The sequence below is a fragment of the Rhyacophila brunnea genome, unplaced genomic scaffold (assembly GCF_057557595.1).
Source record: "Rhyacophila brunnea isolate RB1 unplaced genomic scaffold, BYU_Rbru_1.0 scaffold_8, whole genome shotgun sequence".
NCBI classification, from domain to species: domain Eukaryota; kingdom Metazoa; phylum Arthropoda; class Insecta; order Trichoptera; family Rhyacophilidae; genus Rhyacophila; species Rhyacophila brunnea.
The window spans coordinates 45,435,690-45,459,612 of record NW_028233350.1 but is presented as its reverse complement, the minus strand read 5'-3'; the positions used below and the strand labels follow the sequence as shown (position 1 = coordinate 45,459,612).

At 32.6% G+C, this 23,923-nt stretch overlaps 1 protein-coding gene across 1 annotated transcript in view; it reads right to left on the bottom strand.

Moving 5' to 3' along the window:
* Nucleotides 1–23,923, bottom strand: part of LOC147064288 (roundabout homolog 2-like) — a 73,078-nt gene that overhangs the window by 11,320 nt on the left and 37,835 nt on the right. Inside the window, exons 3-6 of the mRNA XM_085958552.1 lie at nt 17,642–17,959; nt 4,366–4,519; nt 3,329–3,459; nt 1,151–1,423 (exon numbers count right to left, since the gene is read on the bottom strand). Coding sequence (XP_085814678.1) covers nt 1,151–1,423; nt 3,329–3,459; nt 4,366–4,519; nt 17,642–17,959 — 876 coding nt within the window. The remainder of the gene's footprint in view (nt 1–1,150; nt 1,424–3,328; nt 3,460–4,365; nt 4,520–17,641; nt 17,960–23,923) is intronic.

The following is a 23,923-nucleotide window of genomic DNA, read 5'->3' as shown; positions in this document are numbered from 1 at the left end:
TACGACAGCTCACAGTTAACTGTGATACGCAAAAATCATAATGTCGTAAGCAAAATACAATATTTTCTTAAATTCAATACGTACATCAGCGATTTCCAAACTGGGAGGCACGGAGTGTTGCAAAGGGAGGCGCGAAAAGTTTAACACAAATGTAGCCACAGGTTTGCAGTTTGCAAATACATAGTTTATAAAGAGCCTGGGGCCCGGGCATAACAGACATCACAAATTTAATCTAATAGTTTTTAAAAAAGTGGCCTGCGGCACTACTTTGTTTCAAGACTATTAAATATTTTAAATATGTAGTTGTGCATTGCAATTTGACGTGATACCTATATGATGATTGCTATAGGTACTTAAATGATAACTCCCGTGTATAACTTAGGAAACACTACTTTAGAGCACCACACTGCCCTTAACATCAACGATAGATAGGTGGGCCCACCAAAGATTTTGGCCTGGGGGCCCGCTTCAGGATATGGGGCCCATGATAGAATCCATTTGTCAATGAACGATGATGAATTTGGAATGACTTCTATTGAAAAGGAAAAAATTGATAAGTAGAATTAGCATGCGATAATTCATTGAAACAAAAACCCTAGTTCAATTCTGATTGAATCGAAGTGAAGAAATAATATAATACTTTGTCAAGATAAGGAATGCAAGTTGTAAGTAAATTAGGTACTGCTATACCATTCGTCACATTATATTTTTATGTGAAACAGAATTTTCTGCACATTAGCTGCAATTAAATCCATATATCGACCCCATTTAGTAGAACAAGAGCACTATGTGCTAAGAAACAAGCACATCCATCGCATGAAAAACAAATTAATTTAAAAATGAATATAATAAAAGTACTAAGTAAAATCTTGTTTATTTTTATACTTAATTAAGTTTTTTTTCTTTGTATTAAGTAGCATATTTTTGGCTATTTAAAAAGGTGTCTGTATTATTTAATGAAATAAACGGAGGAGGCGCCAAGATTAGATTTTTTTTAAAGGGAGGCGTAGTAACATAAAGTTTGGTAACCACTGACGTACATAAAGTTTGAATCTAAATGACAAAACACAGAATGCTGTATTATCTACTAATTATAGAATACCTAATATTGTAAATCAGTTAGATTCAAATCTAATTCTTATTAACTCACAATGCACTGTCAGTAATCCAGTAGCCGTGATAGCACCGACCGCGTTATCAGCTTCGCAACTGTACTCTCCTTCATCTTCAGGAGCTACGGAGTCCAATCTCAGTGCCCTATCCTCAAGGATGTGGACCCGTCCGAGCGGCATATTCCCGCCGCCCGCTGTTCTGCGCCATAGGACGTCCGGTAGGGGGTCGCCGCCCACCCGGCAAGGGAATGTCACACTTCCGCCCGCCAAGGCGACCGCGTCTTGGGGACCGGATATCAGGTAAGGTTTCACTGCGCGATGGCGGAAATAACAATGTACGCTATGAAATATGATTTATTTGTTTGGATTATAGTCATATAGCTACATCACTATATAACGAAATTGATTTATATTATTATATAAATCAAAACACACTTTGAGTAAGAAATTTTACCAACTTAAATCGATAAAAACATGCCAGATGACGTCATAAGAAATAAATAAATAAAAAGTCGAATATTATTAATAGGTCTAGGTACTAAAGATTAATTCAAGGTACAGGTTTTTTTGAGTAAAAATCATGATCGAGGTAGTGCTTTTTTTATAAGTTCGTCAACTTATAAAATAACACTTATATGAAGCGCCTAGTTTCAAAAGCCCCTAAAACGGTTTTTTAAAATTTTTTGAGTTAGATATGTATTTAGATAGATATTTTTGTTAACTATATGACCAAAAACTGTCAATACGTATGATAATAAATAATAGTAAATTTCAAAACCCGCTAAAATGGTAGGGTATGCTTTTCAAATACCTCTAAAATGTAAAGCTAAAATACTCTTTAGAATATAACGAATTAAAAAATACATACATAAAGTTCACAGATTTAATAGATATGATTTTTTCTCATTTTTTTCAAAACTACCTGAAATCGTTTTAGGGGCTTTTGAAACTAGGCGCTTCATAAATATTATACAAAACATCAATTTTAAAGTAGATACATTTGCAAAATATATATAATAGAATATTGTCGACACATGGATGCAGATTTAAATGTAGATACATTTAACTAATGTTTTAATCACATTCATGTGATATTTTAACACAAAAAATAATTAAATGGACAAACCCATGTGGTCATAAATGGGTTCGATTACAAGGGCTATTAGAAAACTATTAGCGTTGAATTTATTTTTTAATCCTTTCTATGCCGCAATTAGTTAATTGATAGTAATTAACATAAGAATTGGTGTAGTTAGGGCGTCCAAAGACGCTTTGGGTACTTAACCGGTTAAAAAACCTAACGGTTATATGAAAACAATTATAAGAAGTCTATACTGGGTTGGGGAAGGGTGTAAGAAGAAATACTATGGCATCGAAAAAAATAGCGAGTGAAGTTATGTGTTAAAAATAAACCAAACAAAACACAAGATTTCGGAGCGGTCAGTAGAGCGACTTGCTCGGCAGGATCAGATCAGAGAAGAACGTCGACGTGTATAAAAAACATTTCAATAATGGATAATGATAGATTCTTGGGGTTCCACCGCGTGTACTTCTTCCTTCTTTCCTTGGCGTTTTGGGCTCGTTGCAGAGGCCATTATCAAGAGATATGTGTTATAGTGGGAATGAGACAACTGGACACCAGGACAATTAGACACCGCACTGTCGTAGACATGTATACAGAACGTAGACGAGGAATTTTAATCAGTTTATATCTACTACTTAGTAGTTTTAATTAATTTTACGCTGAATATAATGTTTTTTTTATTGCGGACTGAAAATGACCATGCCTAAGGCTTTATATAAAAATAAAGAACTCTTTTTTCGTTGGAACTTAAACATATGCACGATTAAATCATTATTGGCGTGTGCATATTTAAATTCTCACCAATTATTAAATCATAATATAATAATTTAAATATAAATAATAATATTCAATATATTTTTTAAAAGTACTTATAAGTACCTAACGTCTATTTATTTTCGAATTGCGTGGCGTCCAGTTGTCCCGGTGCCAAATCGTCCAAGACCCGATTAAGTGTAGTGTAGGCGTAAGAATGCAAACATCACTCAGATGTTAGTGAGGGACGTTTTCATTCATACAAGTACACGCGGTGGAAACCTAAGAATCTATTACTCTGAAGAACAACCGTAAAAGTTTCAAGCATTGTAAAATGGATAGTAAAATTATCTAAATTTATAGATTAAAATAAACTTACCATGAACACGAAGATGGGCAACGGCAGACTCTCGGAGACCAACGACATTTTTTGCTAGACATTGATAACGACCATCGTCCGATTGTCGAAGGTCTTGGATGATTAAATTACCACCATCGACAATGCTGATTCTGGAAAAAATATTATGCAATGTCCAAATTTAATACAATCCATGTATATAGCAATGGGTAAGTGCACTATTATAATTTATTCAATCTTGCACACCCACGATGGTTACGGTGGCTATGCGCCAGGCTTATAATGTTGTGGGTCCCAGGTTCAAATCCTGGGTCTAGCCAATTCACATGTTGCCATTCAATATGTGTTTGAACCCAGAATATGGATTTAATAGGTTGAGCAAGTAACTTATATCCATTTCTCGTAAAACCAAAAATATGTCAATATGTCAACCTATGGTGTGTGTTACAATCTTAAGATCGGACATGGTCAACATAGTACTGCATTTGAATGAGAAAATATCTTCTCAATTAGGTACCCTACATGAATATCCTATGAATTTATAATATATCTATATTATAATTATACAGTAGGTATAAGCATTTGATAAAGATGGATATGTTGTTATTATTATTTATTTGACCATGTCCGATCCTAATAGGATCATAAGGGCCTCCACTGAGTGAAGGTTTGTATTAACAGGTTTTGTTTTTACGAGAAATGGATGTTAGCGACTTGCTCAACCTATGTCCATACTCTGATTCATCCACAAATTGAAAAAAAATATGTGTACTTGTCAGACCCAGGATTGAAACCTGGGACCAACGACGCTATATGCCGATATTTAAGCCGCGCGGCCAACGTGGGGTATGGGACATGTTATATTTATGATATTAAATCAGTTTTGGCAAAAACTGAACTTGCAATATTTGTGCACTACTCTATCGATATCTGGACATCATCGGTAAATTATTCGTACACACTTTAGTATTTTCTGACATAAATTACACATCACTGTTGGAAATAATAATATATTGTAAAGACTATCATTGAATATCATAACAGGTATTTAAATCAACCTTTCATTTCCTTCCAAATCCATGATCTGTCCGTTTTTTCTCCAGCTGACAATCGGCTCAGGTGTTCCACGTGGAGGTGAACATTCTAATAGCGCTGTTTCTTCTGCGGCACCTCTTGTGTCTACCGGTTCCAATCTGAATTCTTCACGTAAGACTGCGAAGAAAAAAAATTAAATATAGTAGTGCAATAATTATATCATAATCCACCAGCGACCAAAATGTATGTCTGTCAAATTTAATAAAAGACATAGAATAATTGAACATAATAATCAGTGTTAGTTGAGTCGACGATTACGGAGAACGTACGGTTATTATCGACCCAACTGTCACCGATCCTGGATTGAGTCGTGAGCGAAAAATATGAATCATTCTATTTTGGCCATGACTCCAGTGAATGGTCTAAAGCAGGGGTAGTCAACCTGGTCCCTACCACCCACTAGTGGGCGTTCCAGCTTTCATGGTGGGCGGTAGGACTTCTAAAAATTAACTAAATTAATTAATTAAATTTTGTTATACGCTTGTTTTTTCAGTTTCACTTTCATATATTTGGCGTCTATCTAGGAGAGAAAGTTATTTTTAATCGTGTCCGGAAATTTTCCAACCTCTTTGGGTCGTATTATAGTACTGACATAAAATTCATGTCAAAAAAAATAATATTATGTCGGCTTACACTTTACAGGAAGCCAGCAGCAAACAAATTTTGAAATTAACCGATATACTAGATTATTTGTTAGGTCAGGTGAGGTTTTCATTCTTGAATTCATGAACACAGTCACAGCCTACGTACCTTCACCAGGCACCCTTCTAACCGCGTGTCCGAAATGTTGTATCGAAAATATATAGCCGTATATTAAAAACCGTCCGACCTATTTGCTTCGTATAGGACAGACATAAAATTCATGTCTAAATAAAACACGGTTTTTGTCGGTTTACATTTTACAGGAAGCCAGCAAAAAAAATTAAAAATAGCCGATAAACTGGATTATTTGTTAGGTTAGGTTAGGTTTTCATTCTTGAATTATTCATGAATTTTGGCAAAATCAGATATAAAAATTGAATCTAAGAAAATTGGATAGTTGGAATAGTATATACTGTCATCTCTTTCCAATAAGAAAGCTCACGGCGAACTGTGCCACGGTAAAATGTTTTACGTACAATTTACATGTAACTATCTTTAATACATTTGGTTGCCTGAATCTCTTAGTAGAAACAATATTATTATAAAGCCAATAACTCGACAACAAAAAAAACTATGAAAACCTAAAGAGCATACATAAGTGAAACGGCAAATAATTTTCAACAGTAGGTGGAACGAAATTTCGCAGTCGTCGCCAATTGGAGACTGAAGTCGAAGTGTGAGCACGTCAATTTGTTTTGTGATGGCGTCAGAGGAATATATTCTTATATCGTGTAAAGATGAATAAAAACGTTCCGCATGTACTTGAAAAAGAAAACATGTCAATGAATATACTATTATTATTACGAATATAATAATAAACATAACATTAAAAGGACGCATGTTGAATTTTTATGACAAATTATATTTCGCGTCATTTGCACAATCCGCGCATCGCCTAGTCACGATCTTTTTAAACCATGCCCCAGCTGAAGCCTTAACGAATAATACTTATAAGAAAATATTTGATATTTGATTTATCAAAGGTATTGTGAGTCATTGTATTATAAAAAAATATGATAAAACTGACTGAGTCAGATGGTTTTCAGATTATTTTCTTTATAAAAGAAACGCGATCGTTTCCTGCAAATCGATTTACTCTCTCTGAGTTCAGTTACCAATACAGAGCGAACAAAACACTTTGCAAATTAATAACCAGACAGAAGATCGGATCACAAAGACCTCGCGTGGGAAACACGGCATACGCCAACGTCTTTAGCGAAGAAAAAGAATAACCTACAAAGCCTTAACAATATATGTACACATCAAAGCGAAGCGGTACGGCCTGGCGTCAGACAGCGACAAACTTGCCACCAATTAATTGGTTAGATGTAAACTGTACGTATTACATTTTACCGTAGCATAGTTCGCCGTGACCTTTCTTATCGGAAAATGATGACTGTATAGGTACATATGGTATCTCCAAAATTTTGTATAATGGACATTGATCGATTTTTTAAATGTTATGATTTTTTTCCCTTTCTCTGTTTTCACCCATATTATGAATAAAGTTCATTAATTCTTGACACACATATAATATAGATATATATAAGTACTTATATATTTAATAAAAAATGTTAGTTTTCTGTCTATAATTATTCATTATTCTTCCTCGTTTTTCTTATGTAATTTCTTTATATTTATGTTCTTCTGACTTTCTATCTTGTTAGGCTTAACTATATTATAATTTATCTGTGGAAACTTTGCTGGTTGTAATAACTTTTCACTTTTCTATTGTTAAGCATATTTTTGTAATCAAAATGTAACTGTTTGTTTCCTTAATAAATAAAATAAAAAATAAATAAAATCGCTATTTTTATAGCCGATTTTGGCAAAATTCATGAATTTATTCAAGAATGAAAACCTAACCTAACAAATAATACAATGTAACGGCTATTTAAAAAAAAAAAAGCCGCTGGCTTCCTGTAAACCGACAAGAACCGTGTATTATTAAAACATGAATTTTATCTCAGTACTATACGACTTAAAGAGGTTGAACGGTCTTTAATCTAAGAGGGAATTGGACAACTGGACGCCAGGACAATTGGACGCCGCACTGTCGTAGACACGTACACAGAACGTAGACGAGGAATTTTAATCAGTTTCTATAAACTACTTAGTAGTTTTAATTAATTTTACTCTTAACATAATGTTTTTTTTTATTGCGGATTGAGAATTACTATGCCTAAGGCTTTATATAAAATAAAAAAAAAACTCCTTTTTCGTTGGAACTTAAACATATGCACGATTAAATCATTATTTAAGTCTGCATATTTGAATTCTCATCAACTATTAAATCATAATATACTCATTTAAATATAAGTAATAATATTAAATATTTTTTGTACCTATAAGTACCTAACGTCTAATTATTTTCGTATTGCGTGGCGTCCAGTTGTCTCGGCGCCAAATAGTCCTAGACCCAATCTACGACCATAATATAACATTTCCGATACAACATTTCACGGTAAAGTGTGATACGGCGAACTGCATACGTATAAATTTCCGGACATGCAATTAATTGCGCAAGTAGATAGCGTATGCCAATCAGTTTTGATGGGAGAGTATCATTTTTAAAATGTTCGTTCAGCGTTTACTTACGTAGTGATAAATTCATCATTATTTCTTTCTATCCCACACTGAAACACACCACTTGGTTATTGATTTCAATGATATTTAAAACTCAATAAACAGAATCAAATTTATAAAATAAATTAACCACATAATATAAACATTATTTTAAAACACGTGTTTTACTCACACGATGATAAATTTCAAAATTCATCACTGTATAATTGAAGTAAGCTTCAAATTCAATAGTTCTGTAAATAAATAAATAAAAAATTACCGGTAATACCACACTCTCTCTCTCTCTCTCTGAATGATTGACTGATTCATCTTGTGCTCTGACCATGAAATATGGAGCATTCGGCGCCAATACCACATTAATTCAAAGACATCAATGACTTGATACCATACAAGAATAATTACGGAGAACGCTAATTTTTGCGCAACCATGTGACTACTTATAACACTCGTAATATTTATAGTAACATTTATGGGCAGAAATTAAACTAACTATCTCGGGCAATAATAAAAACACACGTCACCGAATAGTCAGAGCAACTAGATGTAGTCAATCCGCAAGTGATGTAAAACTAATTAAAATTATTTTGTTACATTTTCAGATTTCAGTTCGAAAATAAAGGAAAAATAATATAACATTTATTATTGAAATTGTCGTATTTATATATTATGTTGTATAGATTCTTAGTAACACAAATTTTCAATACCTACACTGTAAAAAACAGTTTGTACCTACATTCTTATTCACTGGAAACCCTCAATTAAACGGGACTCACCTCAGTGCTCCAATCAATCAATAAATCTAATATGCTCGAAATACTTGGGTGACAGCAGAGAAGTAATGAGTTTAATAATTCTGTGAAGATAAAAAACGGAAATTTAGCTATTTGACTGTATTGTATGGTAATTTTAATCGGTAATCTTTTTTCAACAATCTTGAATAAGCTTGAATTGAAATGTTTTATTTTTAACCTGTTCTGAATTGTCATAGTTCTGTTTATCGCTGTTCTATTTTATCACCGTTCTATTTATCCATGTCCTGTTTTGTCCGGTTACCCACACTATAATAAGAGTCAGGTAGTCCGGTTCGCTACATCTTGTACACACTCTTAGTCAGGTGAGAAAAAAGAGCAAACCGTAGGAGGGGATAAATCGTTACGGGGGCGGAGGGAGGAGGGTAAGTCCCGCAGGTGTTATCCTTTTATGTTCCGGTAAATGTTTTTCACCCGGCGGCCAGTGAAAAGGGAACGAACTGTTATCAATTTTGCCGGATATGGCTGATTATTTTGTTTTGATTGCTTCTACACAGGAAATTGCACCGTGCTTGTGTGGATTTGATGAGGCGCTTGATGCAAAATTGGATTTAGGATTTTTATAATACGGTTCTCCAATAATAAAAATATAATTATATTTTAGCCCATTGTATAATATGTTTGTTTTTTATAATTTAATATATACAGTTATATTCTCGAGGTTCTACATCCGATACAAATTTCACGGTGAAGTGTGATACGGCGAACTGCATACGTACAAGTTTCCGGACACGATAACTTCTACCACTCTACGTGCAAGTAATCTTCTAGGGTGCATCATGCGACAAGCCTAAACATTTAAAAATCCAAATATCATACGCACACTTTACGTCTCGTTAGCGCGTAGTATTCTTGAATATGGGTCTAGTATCTTGAGTAGTTATGAAGTTTTCTACAAGCTTATTTTAAAGCGCGTCCAAAAAAAAAATTCTTCGATGTCTTTATTTTAAGACATACCTATAATTATTTTCCTTTCTATAATTCATCAAACGATTACTTTCCGAATGCCTTTCTATAAGGCATTCTCACTTTTCACTCACTTGAATCTCGTAGGTCACTTCTGGTCTTAAGACATTTTTGCCTGTTGTCACAAGGGGTGATTTCCAATCTTGGCGTCCTAAAGAATTTTAGTTTATATGCGCCTGTCAATTACCTACGTGGTCACAGCCATGACCTATTCTGGGTCAAAACTATTTCCTCGAGTCAAGCCTATCAGACACCATTAGCAAAGGGTGTAAGAATAGTCAATGTTCTCACTAAGCCATATACATTTTCAATGATGTGCTGTGCATTTTGTTTTTGATACTTTATTTTACTGTATACAATTCTTTATAATTAAAATTCTTCTCTTTTGTGAGGGTAATATTTGTTATAATGTCAATCTCATGCTGTGAACGTTTTGAATTTTAATGTGTTATGTCCACACTGTTTGGTTTTCTTAAATAAATAAAACTATAGTCCAAAGTGGATCCTGGCTACTTTCAACTTCTACCAATACATCTATAATGATAATTTCATATCTATATACTTCCCCACGCCTTGTAAATTTAAATGAATGGTAACGTCTGGAAAAAGCAGAGTTTCTTTTTTGATGATTTTTTTAGAAACAAAAGGATTACTTCAAGTTCACTTTCAATATAGTATGTATATTGAAAAACAGCCAGGAGTCGAGAGCAAAGTGATGATCCCGTTGAAAAGTGTAACGATATTTCATCATCGGAAAACGATAAGAGATAAAAATCGACTTAAAAAGAACACTTACATCTTTAGACTTCCCATAAATCTTTTAGCACACGGCGTCTCAGAACTATTAGGGTAAGCATTTAGAATTTTCAACTCCGATAATAACTGCATTAAAAGCTTAAAGCTTCAGTTCTTTTATTTTTAAACTCTAATATAAATAAACATTTTTTTTTATTCAACGTATAATTCACAAAATTCAAAAATGTCATATTCTTTTTTAGAACACAAATAATTTGAAAATATCTGTGGGAAAGAAATACGACATTCAGCGAAATCAAAGCCGCACCCCCTGGGATTCACGTCCTAACTAAAAACCATTAGTTAACTACATCGCAATTACACACTACACACGTAGCTTAGCTATTAAGACACATGTACGCGAATCCCAGGAAGCGCAGGTTTGAATCCTGCTGGTTATTGTATATAAAAAATCTAGTGGTTATATTATATTTCTCAGATATATTTTCAAATTATGTACATTCATTAAGTAGATTTACGTTATAATCGATACATGAAGCTCCAAATAGAAACACGGGATATTTGCAAAAAAAAGTAGACCGTAATATGACTATAATTTCAATGTCGAAATTTATTTTTTATAATATAAGAATGTGGTATTTTTTGTCCTCTTCTAGAAAATGTCGAATTCAGGCTTCTCTTTTTATGAATAGTTATTATATTTCGTAGTGAAGTATATTTGATTAAAAGTGTTGAGTGACAAAATTGGAAAAACTATTTTTAATAAAATTTTGCATCATGATTTCTATTTTGCATCATAATTTATGTATTCATATTTCAGTACCAATATAATACGATTATATTTTACAATTATTTATATCGAATTATAAAATAAAATTTATTATTATATTATTATGAGATGTATTATTTGAAATGATATAATATATTGAGACAATTATTTGGTGTGATTAACATTTATGACTAACCAACTAAATCAATTGACTCACTACAGTAAAAGTTATAAGTACACTATTGAAAAAATATCATTTATATTCTTATTATATATTTTTTTAATTTAACAAGGTCCGACTAATTCAAAAAAAGTACTTACGTAGCTGTGGCACTTCATATAAAATATTTATATTTTAGTTTAGTTAGGTTTACATTGCATTTTAGTTAATTTACGTTTTTTTTTTATAAAACTTAAGGCAGTTCAAAAATCTGTATCATAAAATGACTAAAGTTCACGTGTCATCTCAAAATAAAACTTCTAGTTACTGTACTGACAAATACTGACTCATGACTCATTTATAAAATCCTCAGAAACAAGTCTAAAAACCTTTTTCAGTAAATGGGATTTAAATATTCATTATATGCTTATGTACTGGGCGAATGTTTCTTAGTAATATTTAAGTAATCAGTAATTTAATAAAATATCATATAACCATGTCCTTGCTTTTTCGTACAAGGTGGTTGTTAGTAATTTTGGACAATCACAAACACCCAGGCTTTGAGAAAAACAAATAAATATTGTGTCCTGACCGGGAATCGAACTCAGAACTCTCGGGCGGAAGGCCAGTGCCTTGTCCACTGCACCACGAGAGCCGCCTCCCGCGAAAATGTTAAAACTATAATTGTACGCAAATATGCTAAAATACTATTATTTTGAAGGAATCGAGACTAAAAATGTTCCTGTACTGTAGTTTTTTTTCAGAAATACTATATTTTTACCTTTTTGTACTATTATAATCAACATAGAAAAAGATGGCAACACTGATTGCCAGTTAAATTTAGATAATCAATCGGCGTTTGCAGCTTACATTCTTTAGACACATTGTGTATTTAGTTGAGTACCTACAACGTTATTATCAAATAAAACCTATTTTTAAAAAAAACTGGGGGTTACGTCCTTTTTCCTTTCTACAGTTGAAATGGTATTAGAATTATTACTCCAAAGAGTAAGAGATTTTTTTGAATTTTCTAATATAAAGATCATAGCCTACCTTGACCATATTATCATTTTCATCAAAACCATGTCAGTCTTCCAGGTATATTATATATCGAGCAACGTATCATATTGCTATAAATGTTTATCTGTATGTACAAATATCATATCAAGTAAATGAAAAGGGTTACGTCAAAGTGACAGGCTGACGGCTATTTACGATAATCACGATAACCGTAAGCAGAAGTTGTGTCAATTCTGGGACATCTTATCCACATATTCTTATCCTCCCGAAAAGGCATCCATACCCTCAGTCGCCTAATGGCAGTTCCCTAAGAAACAGCAGGTGTCACGTACGATAATCTGAGAAGAGTCTTGGTACCTACGCAGAGGTGGAGTGTTTTGAGATGAAGGGGTGAAAGAAGAGTGACTGCGACCCCATCGGGAGGTTATCGTTATCTCTTTCTGTTCCCCATCGCGATACAATACATCGATGTAGATTGCGGAACAATGGAGGCTTGAATAATGAATTCAACATATGCATTTTGGATATAATTTATGAATTATTATAATTTATAGCTCATTCTCAAATATTAATTATATTTTTAAAGTGAATATAAATTTATTTAATAAAATTAATTTGACGAATGTTAAAGCGTTTTTTCTCTAAATATATACTTAATATTATAACATATATATTTTAAAAAAAAAGCAGAAACGTAATATATTATAATATTGTAACTTCTTGACAGCGAGTAAGCTTTCAATGATCGATAGTTGTGACTTTATTATAAGGTAATGGAGTGATAAATATTTTATACACAGTCGGAATATTTAACAGAGTGTGGTTAAGCTTTGATTTAGCCTCCATATAAAAAAAATGTTGTGGCTTATATTAATAAAATAATTTATATTCTAGTTTCTAAAACTCGCCGCACGACAAGGTATAACCATGAATATTTTTCACTATCGATTCCCAAAAAAAAACAGTCTAATTAATTGGGCGATCGAAATATCTGCGATCAGGACGGTGTCTGTTGATATTTAGTCAAACTATTTTTGTCTCAAAAATGCGAGATATATAAAATTAAATATCAACCGGACTATTTTAGTGAAGTACTCCCCATACACAATACTAAATCTTTCCACACGCCTTTATGATGTATTTTGGTTATGTATGTTCAATATATGGAATGTTACATTCTCAGAATCTTGTGTATTATTCTTTGAATAAAAGAAATGGTTTTTTAAAAATTGTTAGCAAGTTCAAGTAGACGTTATAACTAAAATATTTGGAGAGAGCCGGGCGTCGGTTAGTAATTAAGGTAATTAATATTCCTTGAAAAATGCACAAAAACCGAGTATCAATAATAACGCAATTTGATAAGCATATTAATTCATGTATGACCTACTAGTTTAAATTGTCGTAATTATATAGGGAGCTCGTAGCATAATTGGTTAATGCACAGTTGGCGCGATACCAGTGGTTATACAGGTTCAAATCCCGTCGAGCATCGTATTTTTTTAAATATGATTTTTTTCTTGTGGGTATAATTAATATATATAGGTACCTGATGTGTTTTCAAGTTTTGTATGTACAAATGTATACATTTTGGCTTCTCTTCAATCGATAGTAGATATTCAGCAATATATACCAATATTGCATATATTGAGACTATTAAACGATTACACTAGACAATTAAACGACCATACAAAAATTAAACCTAGAGTGACGATTTTATACGATGGTTTAATAATAGTTTTCAAAAATATTACAAATATTTTTAATATAATTATTTTAAAATCATAAAATAAATTTTAATACTACGATAATGATGTATATTTTGTATATTGGTAGTTATAGAAATTATTGGTTAGTGTATTTTACAAAACAACAGTATTTAGTAATTTATAATATTATTAATTAAAATTCGTTTAAACATTCATAAAATATCCTTTTCAGTGGAATGCGACTATATCAAAAGTTTAATTTAACAAGCTTAAAACAAAGAAGCTTTCTCCTCCCTTACTAAACGTCCAGTATACTTAAAGGCAAATGTCACACTAACTTTTACAACGGAACTATTCTTGTATGTTTGTTTGGTCGTAACAAGATGAATCAGGAAAACAGACTTCCTATCTCAATTGTTCTATTTTTTATTGTACGATTGTTTCGATCTAGTATTTTACGAGTTACATAATAAACATAATTATCTAGAGTTAGTAGCATGATCATCATATCCGATCTAAGCTAATTCCATCATTTTCGGTTTTGAGCATTGCATTACCTTGTACATCAACTTAACTATTTTATTGATACAGCATTATTTAGATCTATCTTTTGAACGTTTTCCACCTCTTGAGTACCATTGGATCTCTTCTTAATTATTTAATTTAAACGAGGCTTGAGAGTAGGTCTATTGTCTGTACCGAGCACCACTTGAAGTACGGCCTTCTGGCAGAGAGAGAGTTCAGAAGAAATTGTTGGTATTTTTATACTTTAAGCTGTATGACTATTATCTATTGCTCGATCTGACTAACTTTTTCCTAGGTATGCTTTAATTAGCTAAATCCGATTTTCTTCCGAATAATACGCAGTGTGAATGGAATTCTTGGCTTTCTCAGTACTATTGATTTTTTTTCTCCCAAGGTGAAGAACTAACCTGCTATTGGTAATACCAATAACTCTTTTCAATCAAATCGCTTCAGATATTGAAATATTCCACTTATGTGAGACTGAGTTTATATGGATATTGTTTTATTGTATGTTTTTAAGAAAACGACTACTTAGCTGTTAACTTCGTATACTTTAATGTACGTTTTTACTCATATCCTAAGTATATTTTATTTAATAATAGTAACACTTATTTTATACGTTTTTAACATGCTTTAGAATGCTTTGAATTTATAATTGGCTATGTTAATTATATTATGTAAAATAAATTCATTTTAATATGCCTAAGGTATTTAGCATAACCTATAACATCTCGTCACATTGTTTGTTATATCATACAATTATTCTGTATTTTATCTTTACGGGTTATGCCCAGTGCACTTATCCTTACCATGAAAAGTATCCAAAGTTAGTATACCTACAAAAATATGTAAACATACTTTAGCTACATATCGGTGAATATTATTAATATAATATGAGAATATTTTCTAAATATGATTGAATTTCAAAAATAAATACATTGATACACAGAGTATTGATATAGCTGTGTATTGAACCAAAATAGATCCACGTTGACGATACATGTCTGATTTTTCTAATAGATGAATGAAAATAATATGATGAGGTGAGAGTATGTTTATTTGGGTGCGTGAAGATTATTTTCATAAGTGATATTTCTTTATTTCACAATTAATCTTCAACCAATATATGATTTCTAGTGGTTGTATAATATAAATGTGGTGTTTAAAATCTGTGTGTTCAATAATATATCGATTAACACATATATACACAATTTTATTATATAATTAATTATTCTATAAAACTTGAAGTGTTTTCAAAATTTCAAAAAAATTAAAATTACTACGACTACTGAGGTTATTTTTATATGTTTATAAAATCACTATATTTATCAGTTTCAAACATTTTTTGGAAGTTGTTGTCTACTCTATAATGCTTTTATGGCATTGCAGTTACATCTAAAATATTTTGTAATCTAAATTGAAGGGTGGATTACAAAAATAGCATAGGTATGTCAGTTTTTTTCATATTTGAGATTTATATGTCATTTTGTTTTTAAAAATGTTGTCTTTATTTACCGTTCTTTCAAAAACAGCACATGACACGAGTTAAGAGTTGTTAAAGTTTTTTTTATTACAACAAAAAACGTCATTTGACTAAAGAGTTTCTACAAATTCATCATAATAATTAAGTCAAATGACATCTGTCTATTACATATTTTTCAAAAGTTTTAATGATTATTATTTCTCATTGAAAAATAAGCAAATAGTGTAGTATCATATTAAAAAAATATATAAATAACAAGGACGAGATTCTATTATATTTTTTTGCTCTCCTGTAAAATTATTCAGTTCTGACATATGTTCTTTTTGTAATCCACCTTCAATTCATCTCTGCAAATAACTTAAAAAAATATGGTTTTCTCCACGTCAAGAGAACTATTCTGTGTAAAAGCAATCAAAACTTTCATTATCATATAATATCATAATGTTATTTTTATGACAAGCCACTATTATTATTTGTAATAAAACTATTCCACAGAAAAGGCAACATACGCTTATCATCATCCACCCCTAAACATTGCATCAACGATACAAGAAGCTCCCCTAGAATAGAAGCCTTAGCAACTACCCCAAAGCGAGCAAACGAGACTCATAAAACGTAGACGATGACGATGATGGAAAAGGAAGGCAGGAATAAAGGAGGCGTGCGGAAAATTATAAGTCGCTGGGGGGAATTTTCCGGACCACCTGCCATAGGCTTTTGCCTTTCGACTGAAAAGGGACGAGACATCGTAACGTTTTGGGTGTTATATTTCCGAATAGACATCATATGTTAGTTTTATTTCGATAATAATTGCTTTCTAGACATCTAAGGATAATAATTTGATTATATAACTCAATTTTATAGTAATTTTCAAATTCAAATTTATTTATTTACATAATAAAGTGAACTTTACAATTAAAAAACAAATATTTAAGTTTTTTACTATTCCTACTTGAGTCGTTTTTGCGTCCCGGGTTTCGCCTTTCAGCATCTTCGGGCGCTGTGCACACTCACCAAAGGCAAACATACACTGACAACGCACACTCTTAACTCTAGCTTATATAATAGCTTTTTTATTGTTGACCCTTGACTTGATAGGTAGTGATAATGGAGTTTTTACCTAATTTATTGTATTGATTTTAGCAGATTTTATAGCAAAGATCTTCATGATAGTTTTGTTAGTCGATAGCTATGTTCGTAAAACTTATTTTTTTAAATTTATTTTTAGAATATTTTCAATGTTGGTCCTTTAGTATTATTTCAATATATCTGACGAAATGCCTGACACTGCTCCGTATTAGAGTAAATAATAATGTAGTGTAGTGAGATTTACTATTTGATAGTAAATTTAATATTACGTAAAAAAATATTGTTATTATACCGTATCTCTATTTTTGTAAATAAGTTTATACAATTTAGCTTGCCTAGTCAACACGGGAACAATATCAGTAAACATTAAATTTACGTGTTTCAAAAATCTTTCGTCATCGAGTAATATATTACGAAATTGTAATTTGATGTGACAAGAAATGACATACCTATTTTAAATTTGAACATATTATACTCTTACGATTTTTATATATTAATATTATGATATTAAATTTGTCGGGTATGTCACACGATCCATAATGTCAAAATAAAATTCTCGACTAAACTTTATAAGGTGAAAATTGAGATATTATGAAAACTCAATTTTCCTGTATAGTAAATTATTAAATAAATTATAATAATAAGTCGATTTTATAATAAGTATTTTTTCATTGATAAGGGAAAATATATATTATATTTAACATTATTTTATTGCAAAATTTGCTGACCTGCAACTTGAAGAGTGGCATTTCTACTTCTGACAGAGCCATATCGATTGGTAGCCTCACACCAGTAGACTCCCGCATCAGAATCCCGTCTCGCATGCGCAGCTCTCAGGAAGAAGAGTCCTCCAGCTGGAAGAAGAACTCTTCTGGAGCCTGGTCCTGACGCAGCACCGGCACCTTGCAGAGGAGCACCGTCCTTGAACCATCGCACCGTAGGAGGGGGATTTCCCTCCGCTCGGCACTCCAGCGTTGCAGGCTGATGCCGTCCAACTACAGTGTCCGAAGGCTGCTCTACTATACGTGGGACTTGCTGACCGCGACCTAGTCAAAATAAAAAAAATAATATAAAATATTTTGTGATAATTTAAAAATATTACGAGTTTCATACAAGATATATTTTCATTTATTAATTTAGATTCTTTCTCGTCTTGCTCTTTGCAATTCTTTGGCGATGTATTGAGTTGCAAAAGAAGGCTCTGTTTGGAAATCATAACCAGTACTATACCATTTCATATTAATATATTTATGTAGATTGTGGCACAGATAAAAATAATTTAATGATACCAGTTAGTAGAATACTAATCAATTGATGTCATTAAGTTTATAAACATTTTTTTCGTATGACTTTTAAAAGTTATAATTTATGAAATATTATATTAAATGACAGAATAATATATAACCATTGATAGATTTTTACCATAATATTATGTGGACTTTGTGGTTTTTTCATGCGAGTCCCACAAAGTTTTTTTTATTAAATAGTAGGAAGGCAAAAGGGCTTTTCTCCATCACATAGACATTGAGATGACCGCGTAAAAATAGTTCTGATAGGTTTTCAGGTACATTATAAGTTATAATTGACTATTGACTACCAGAAGGTATTTGACTGCGTTGGAACTGCATGTGGAAGGTACTTCTGGAAATCACACCTTACCTGTCTCATTAAAAACTTATATAACAATAGCCACACAAAGGTGAGAGTAAATAGTGCATTTTCTGAGAGTTTCCGAACCGAGAAGGGAGTTCGTCAGGGATGTGTTTTATTTCAAAAGTTATTCAATATATATGGAGAGCATAATAATGCGAAGAGCCCAAGATCATTGGCAAGGCGGAATAACAATTGGTGGCCAGAAAATAAATAACTTAAGATTCGCAGATGACACCACACTAATCGCTGCTGATAAAAGAGAACTCACAGAGCTGCTACACCGGATAGAGGAAGAGAGTCGCAAATACGGCCTCCTTATTAATAGGAATAAGACCAAGTTAATGGTTGTTGATCGGGCCAACCTTCTACCAACACCAAGTACACTCCAAAACCTCGAAACAATCGATGAGTTTGTATATCTTGGATTGACCATCAGTGGAAAGGGCGGATGCGAAGCGGAAATAAGAAGGCGCACACAGATTGCAAAAAGTGCGATGACACGCCTTACCACTATATGGAAGGATCGGGGAATTTCGATTGCCACAAAAATGATGCTTGTACAAACATTAGTGTTCTCGATATTTCTATACGGAGTCGAGTCGTGGACACTGAAGGCAAGAGAACGGAAGGCAATTGATGTCTTTGGGATGTGGTTGTGGCGCCGAATGCTTCGCATTTCTTAGACGGAGCGCAGGACGAACCAGTCAATCATCCAGAGACTGAAGATAAAGGAACGGCTCTCGACGATATGTCTGAGAAGAATTCTGCAGGTTTTTGGACATATTGTCAGGCGCGGATCGGACAACCTGGAGAGACTGGTAGTTTTGGGTAGCCTCCAGGAGCGACCAAGTGAAAGAGCTGACTGGGGGCACCATCCATTCTGCCCTGAGAGAAGCGGAAGATCGAGAAGGATGGAAAGTCTTGGTCGCTCAAAGGATGGCGGAATTTAAATGTGGTCACGATCCTCAGCCATGAGTGCACGACCAAGAAGAGATAAGTTATAATTACTTTATTAATACTGAACAACGTTGACCGTTGATTAAATTAAAAATAACTTTATTATTTGGGAGTCTAATTTAAACATTTTCATCTATGTTGTGAATTTTAGAAATTTCATTTTTAACCTACTCAAATGATCTTTTTAATATGTAGGTAAGTTATATAGTGGGTATTAACACAATACTGTGTTATATTTAACACTCACGAAGGCCGAGCTGTTACCGTGTTCGCTTATAATGTCGGTGGTCTGGCAAAATTCATATGCTGTTTATCAATGACCGAGAGTATGGACCTAATATGTTGACCAATTAGCTAACATCAATTTCTCGTAAATAAACAGTACTACCTCCACTCTGTGTAATACCATAATTATGATCTAATTAGTATCGAAAATGGTAATTTGTAGTAGGTATGTATTTAATAATTATTTTTAGATTAAGAATGACATAATGACATAGATTTCGGACAGCCTAATATTAATGTGATCTTAATCACAACTTGGTAGAGAACGAAAGACTAACAGCTGATCGTGATAATTATTATCAATTAATTAAGTATCAATTAAAATTACGCTCAATAATAATACATATTTTTTGGCGCCCTACGTAATGCACAAGCTACTGGCTTCTTGTACAAAGAGTTCCGAGTTTGATTCACGATGCAGTCTAAATACATATTATATTATGAGATTTAATTGACTATGTTTTTTTTATTCAAATAAATAAGTCACACGATTTAAAAATGTGGCATTCGTTATTGCTGTTGTATATAGCAAGTTGGTTGTAATACAATCCAAAACTTATTTTCCATGTATGTTTTGCTGATTCAATGATGTTCTGTATTACTGTTTGTCAAAAAAAAATTAACACTATAACAGGCCATTATGAAATCGAATGACAGTTAGAAGTGTAGTTTGTAGTTTGCATAAACAGCCAGACTTTCAGAAAATCACCTCACCTCACCAGGTATCTGACCCAGAGCCCCGGATGACAAGCCAGTGCCTTACGATGGCTGTTATTGGGCCGTATTACTTGTTGTTAAAAAACCTATTATTGTATAATTAAAAAAATGTTAAATGATACATTGTCTGTAGTGTAGAAACCTAACCATCGGAAAATGGTGGTGTACTAATTTTCATATAACTTATGAAGTGATGATGTAGAAATGTGTTCAGGTTACATAAAAACGTACGCACACTTGAATTTCTGTTATACAATTAATTTATAATAAAAAGGGAACACACAATTAATGAGAACTGGCTTACCCTACTGGATGTGGTATAACAGACTACGGATCTCGACTGTGGAAAAATATGGGATAAACTTATACATATGTTAAATAATATTTTTTTTTATTTTCAATAGTTACGTCTGTGTCATAATATTATGTTTTAACGTTTTACACGTAAATGTAACGTGCTCTTAATATGTATGTTCTCTGCTTGAAAACCTTGATCCAGTACGATGACTTACATTTCTATGTTATTAATCCGAAGCTTCTATAATAAATTCTAATAGATTTAAGTTTTGTACTATTCCATTTATTATCAAGGCCATTGAGCATAGTCTCGCACTTAAACCATCATATATATATATATAGATATAGCAATCGGCTATTAGGAAAGCTAAGTTGATCATTCAAGATAGGTAGGCTCTGCAATTATTGTGCTCTATTTATTTCTAATATTTCTTGGTAGAATAATTTATAATCACCCTCATAACTAGATAATCCAATCCCGAGCCAAAATTCTGATCCTGGGATTTCGGGATTACAATTTGACAATCCCGGGATCCCTGGACTGGTCCCAGGATTGGCATTTTTTCCCCATTGTTAATATAAAAATTTTATATTTACAAATAACATTGATAAAAACAGTCAAAAATGAATCTAGTATAATTTACACTATTTAATACATTTATTGTTAATATTGTGTACGTTCAATCTTGGAAATACATAAGTTTAATGGAGTAAATAATATTGTAATATAAAGAATAATGTGAATTTAATATCAGATTGCTGTCTGATAGTAAAGACTTAATGAATGAGTTAGCGAGATTTAAAATAGTAAAGCAAATCATGGTGTACTTGGCCTTTCCGCTTCATAAATCTAATTAGTCAGCCAAATATGAAACTGCCGTAAAACGTATGAGATCATGGTGGAATTACTTTGTTAATAGTACGAAGCATTGTTTTTTTCCAATCTTTCTCATTTTTATTAATCTATGTGAAAAAATAAAATGAATCGGCAACTTACACATGGGTATAAATCAAACTTCATTCAAACTCAGTTTATTTCTAATGTAGTTATTTGTTATGAAAAGTATTTTTTTCTGTTATATTTTCGTCTTTATTTTATTTTCCATAAAATTTGATAAAAAAAATCAATCCCGAAAGTTTTATGTTTTTAGATTATGTTTATCAATCCCGGGATTCAAAGGTATAAAAAATAGCTAGGGATCCCGGGATTGGAATCCCTACTCATGACTGGATGACTGTATAATTTGTTTGTTATATATTTTTTTATTGACTTAATAGGTAGCTGATAAAGTTTTTACCTTCTTTATTGTATTGATCTGTTATATAAGTTAGAGTTAGCTGTATTCGTTGTCAGTGGATATTTGCCTTTTGGTGAGTTTACATAGTGCCTGAAGATGCTGAAAGGCGAAACCCGGGTCGCAAAAAACGACTCAAATAGAATAGTAAATATTAGAATTTAAATTCAAGTTCCATCAAGTACCTTCGGTCGATAGTATTAATACTTTTATAAGTACTTACATATTTTATAAGTTTAAGTATTTTTTATAAAATAATATTTGGTGGATTACCGTATAATAAAGAGCAAAAAAAAATGCTTGGTGTGACTCAAATTTCAAATGCTTTCCGGGAAAAGTACAGGAGTGGTGAAACAATGAAATTATTCGAGACACGGCAGAAAGTCTCCTCAAATAACCGTCAAATTTCCAGCTGGAGTACGTACTAAAAAATAATCGTCGCAGCCCTAGTAGATGGGTAGGTATTCAATGTGTGTTACCCGTGAAATTGTAGCATTCTGAGAATTTTCAACGCTTTATTGTGTAATATAATTTAGCTCAGTATTCCTATTCTCTCTTCCTTAGTCGTGTTAAGTAATATTTACAAGAATTTCATTTTTTACAATTCATTTTTAAATAAATAAATTAGCATTTACGTTTCAAATTTAGCACAGTTTAGAATATAGATATTTCTTAACTCTTGGGCATATCCAACGCATCGATCGCGATCGACCGGTCGATAGCGGGATGGATTTAGGTCGATGGCCCCATAATCCGATGGTGCCATTGACTTCCACAGTTATCCCCCCCGTGGAATATTTTATATTTTCATGTACATTCTCCATACACAGATACTCCTTACTTTGTGAGTCGAGCGATAAATATCTGACCTACAGGTTTAATTAAGGGTGTTCACCTACGACTTATTACAAGCTGTTGCATCCACAGGTGGTTGCGATCGAACAATTGCGCGTGGCTTAATGGTGATAATTATTAGGATTGTTAGTGTCTGTTTGTATCGTAAGCGTTGTCTTGTCTTTTAGACACGCCACATCGGAATATTGCAGTCATTAGTAGATGCCTCATATAATTGGACTAATCAAATTTATGAGTGCCATAGTTCTTCCAGTGGTCACAGGCATTGCATGTCGTAGAATACCGAGATGAGTAAGGTCAACCCATTGAGATCATCCGGGTCCCGATCTTCAGTCATGAGGGCCTGACGAAAAATAAGAAGATTAAATATACATTTACCTAAATACTTCCGTTTCTGGGAGGGGGCTCCGGACCAGAAAACCCCCCTCCCTGCGTGCGCGCCTGAAAAATCGTGTTGGTATATTATTCAGTTGTAATATATTATGATTTAATTCAAATGTTGAAAAGGAAGTATCAACCATTTCTACATTAAATTTATGTTCAATCAACTTGCTTGCAAGTCGTTTTAAAATTAATCATGAGAAAGCTCGTTGTTTCATTTGATTCATATTGCATCACTTACGCATGAGTAAGAAAAGGCACGGAAACATTTTTAAAAAAATCATCATCAATGATTGGTACGAGTGCAGCTCTACCAAACTGTTCTTAGAAAGATAATCTTAAAATTGTGGCCGACCTCCAATATAAGAAGCAACGTTTAGAAGAATAAGAAGAAATAGTGGTGAAACAATCACAAAACACCCATAGTGGAGAAAATATTATGTTTTGACCTCATAGGTATAGAGTACGAAACCATCGGTATGACAAATGAATAGTCAAGAGTTGTCTGGTATTCATTATTATCATCCGATTTACTGCTGGATTACAACCTCTCTCCATTCATTCCACACT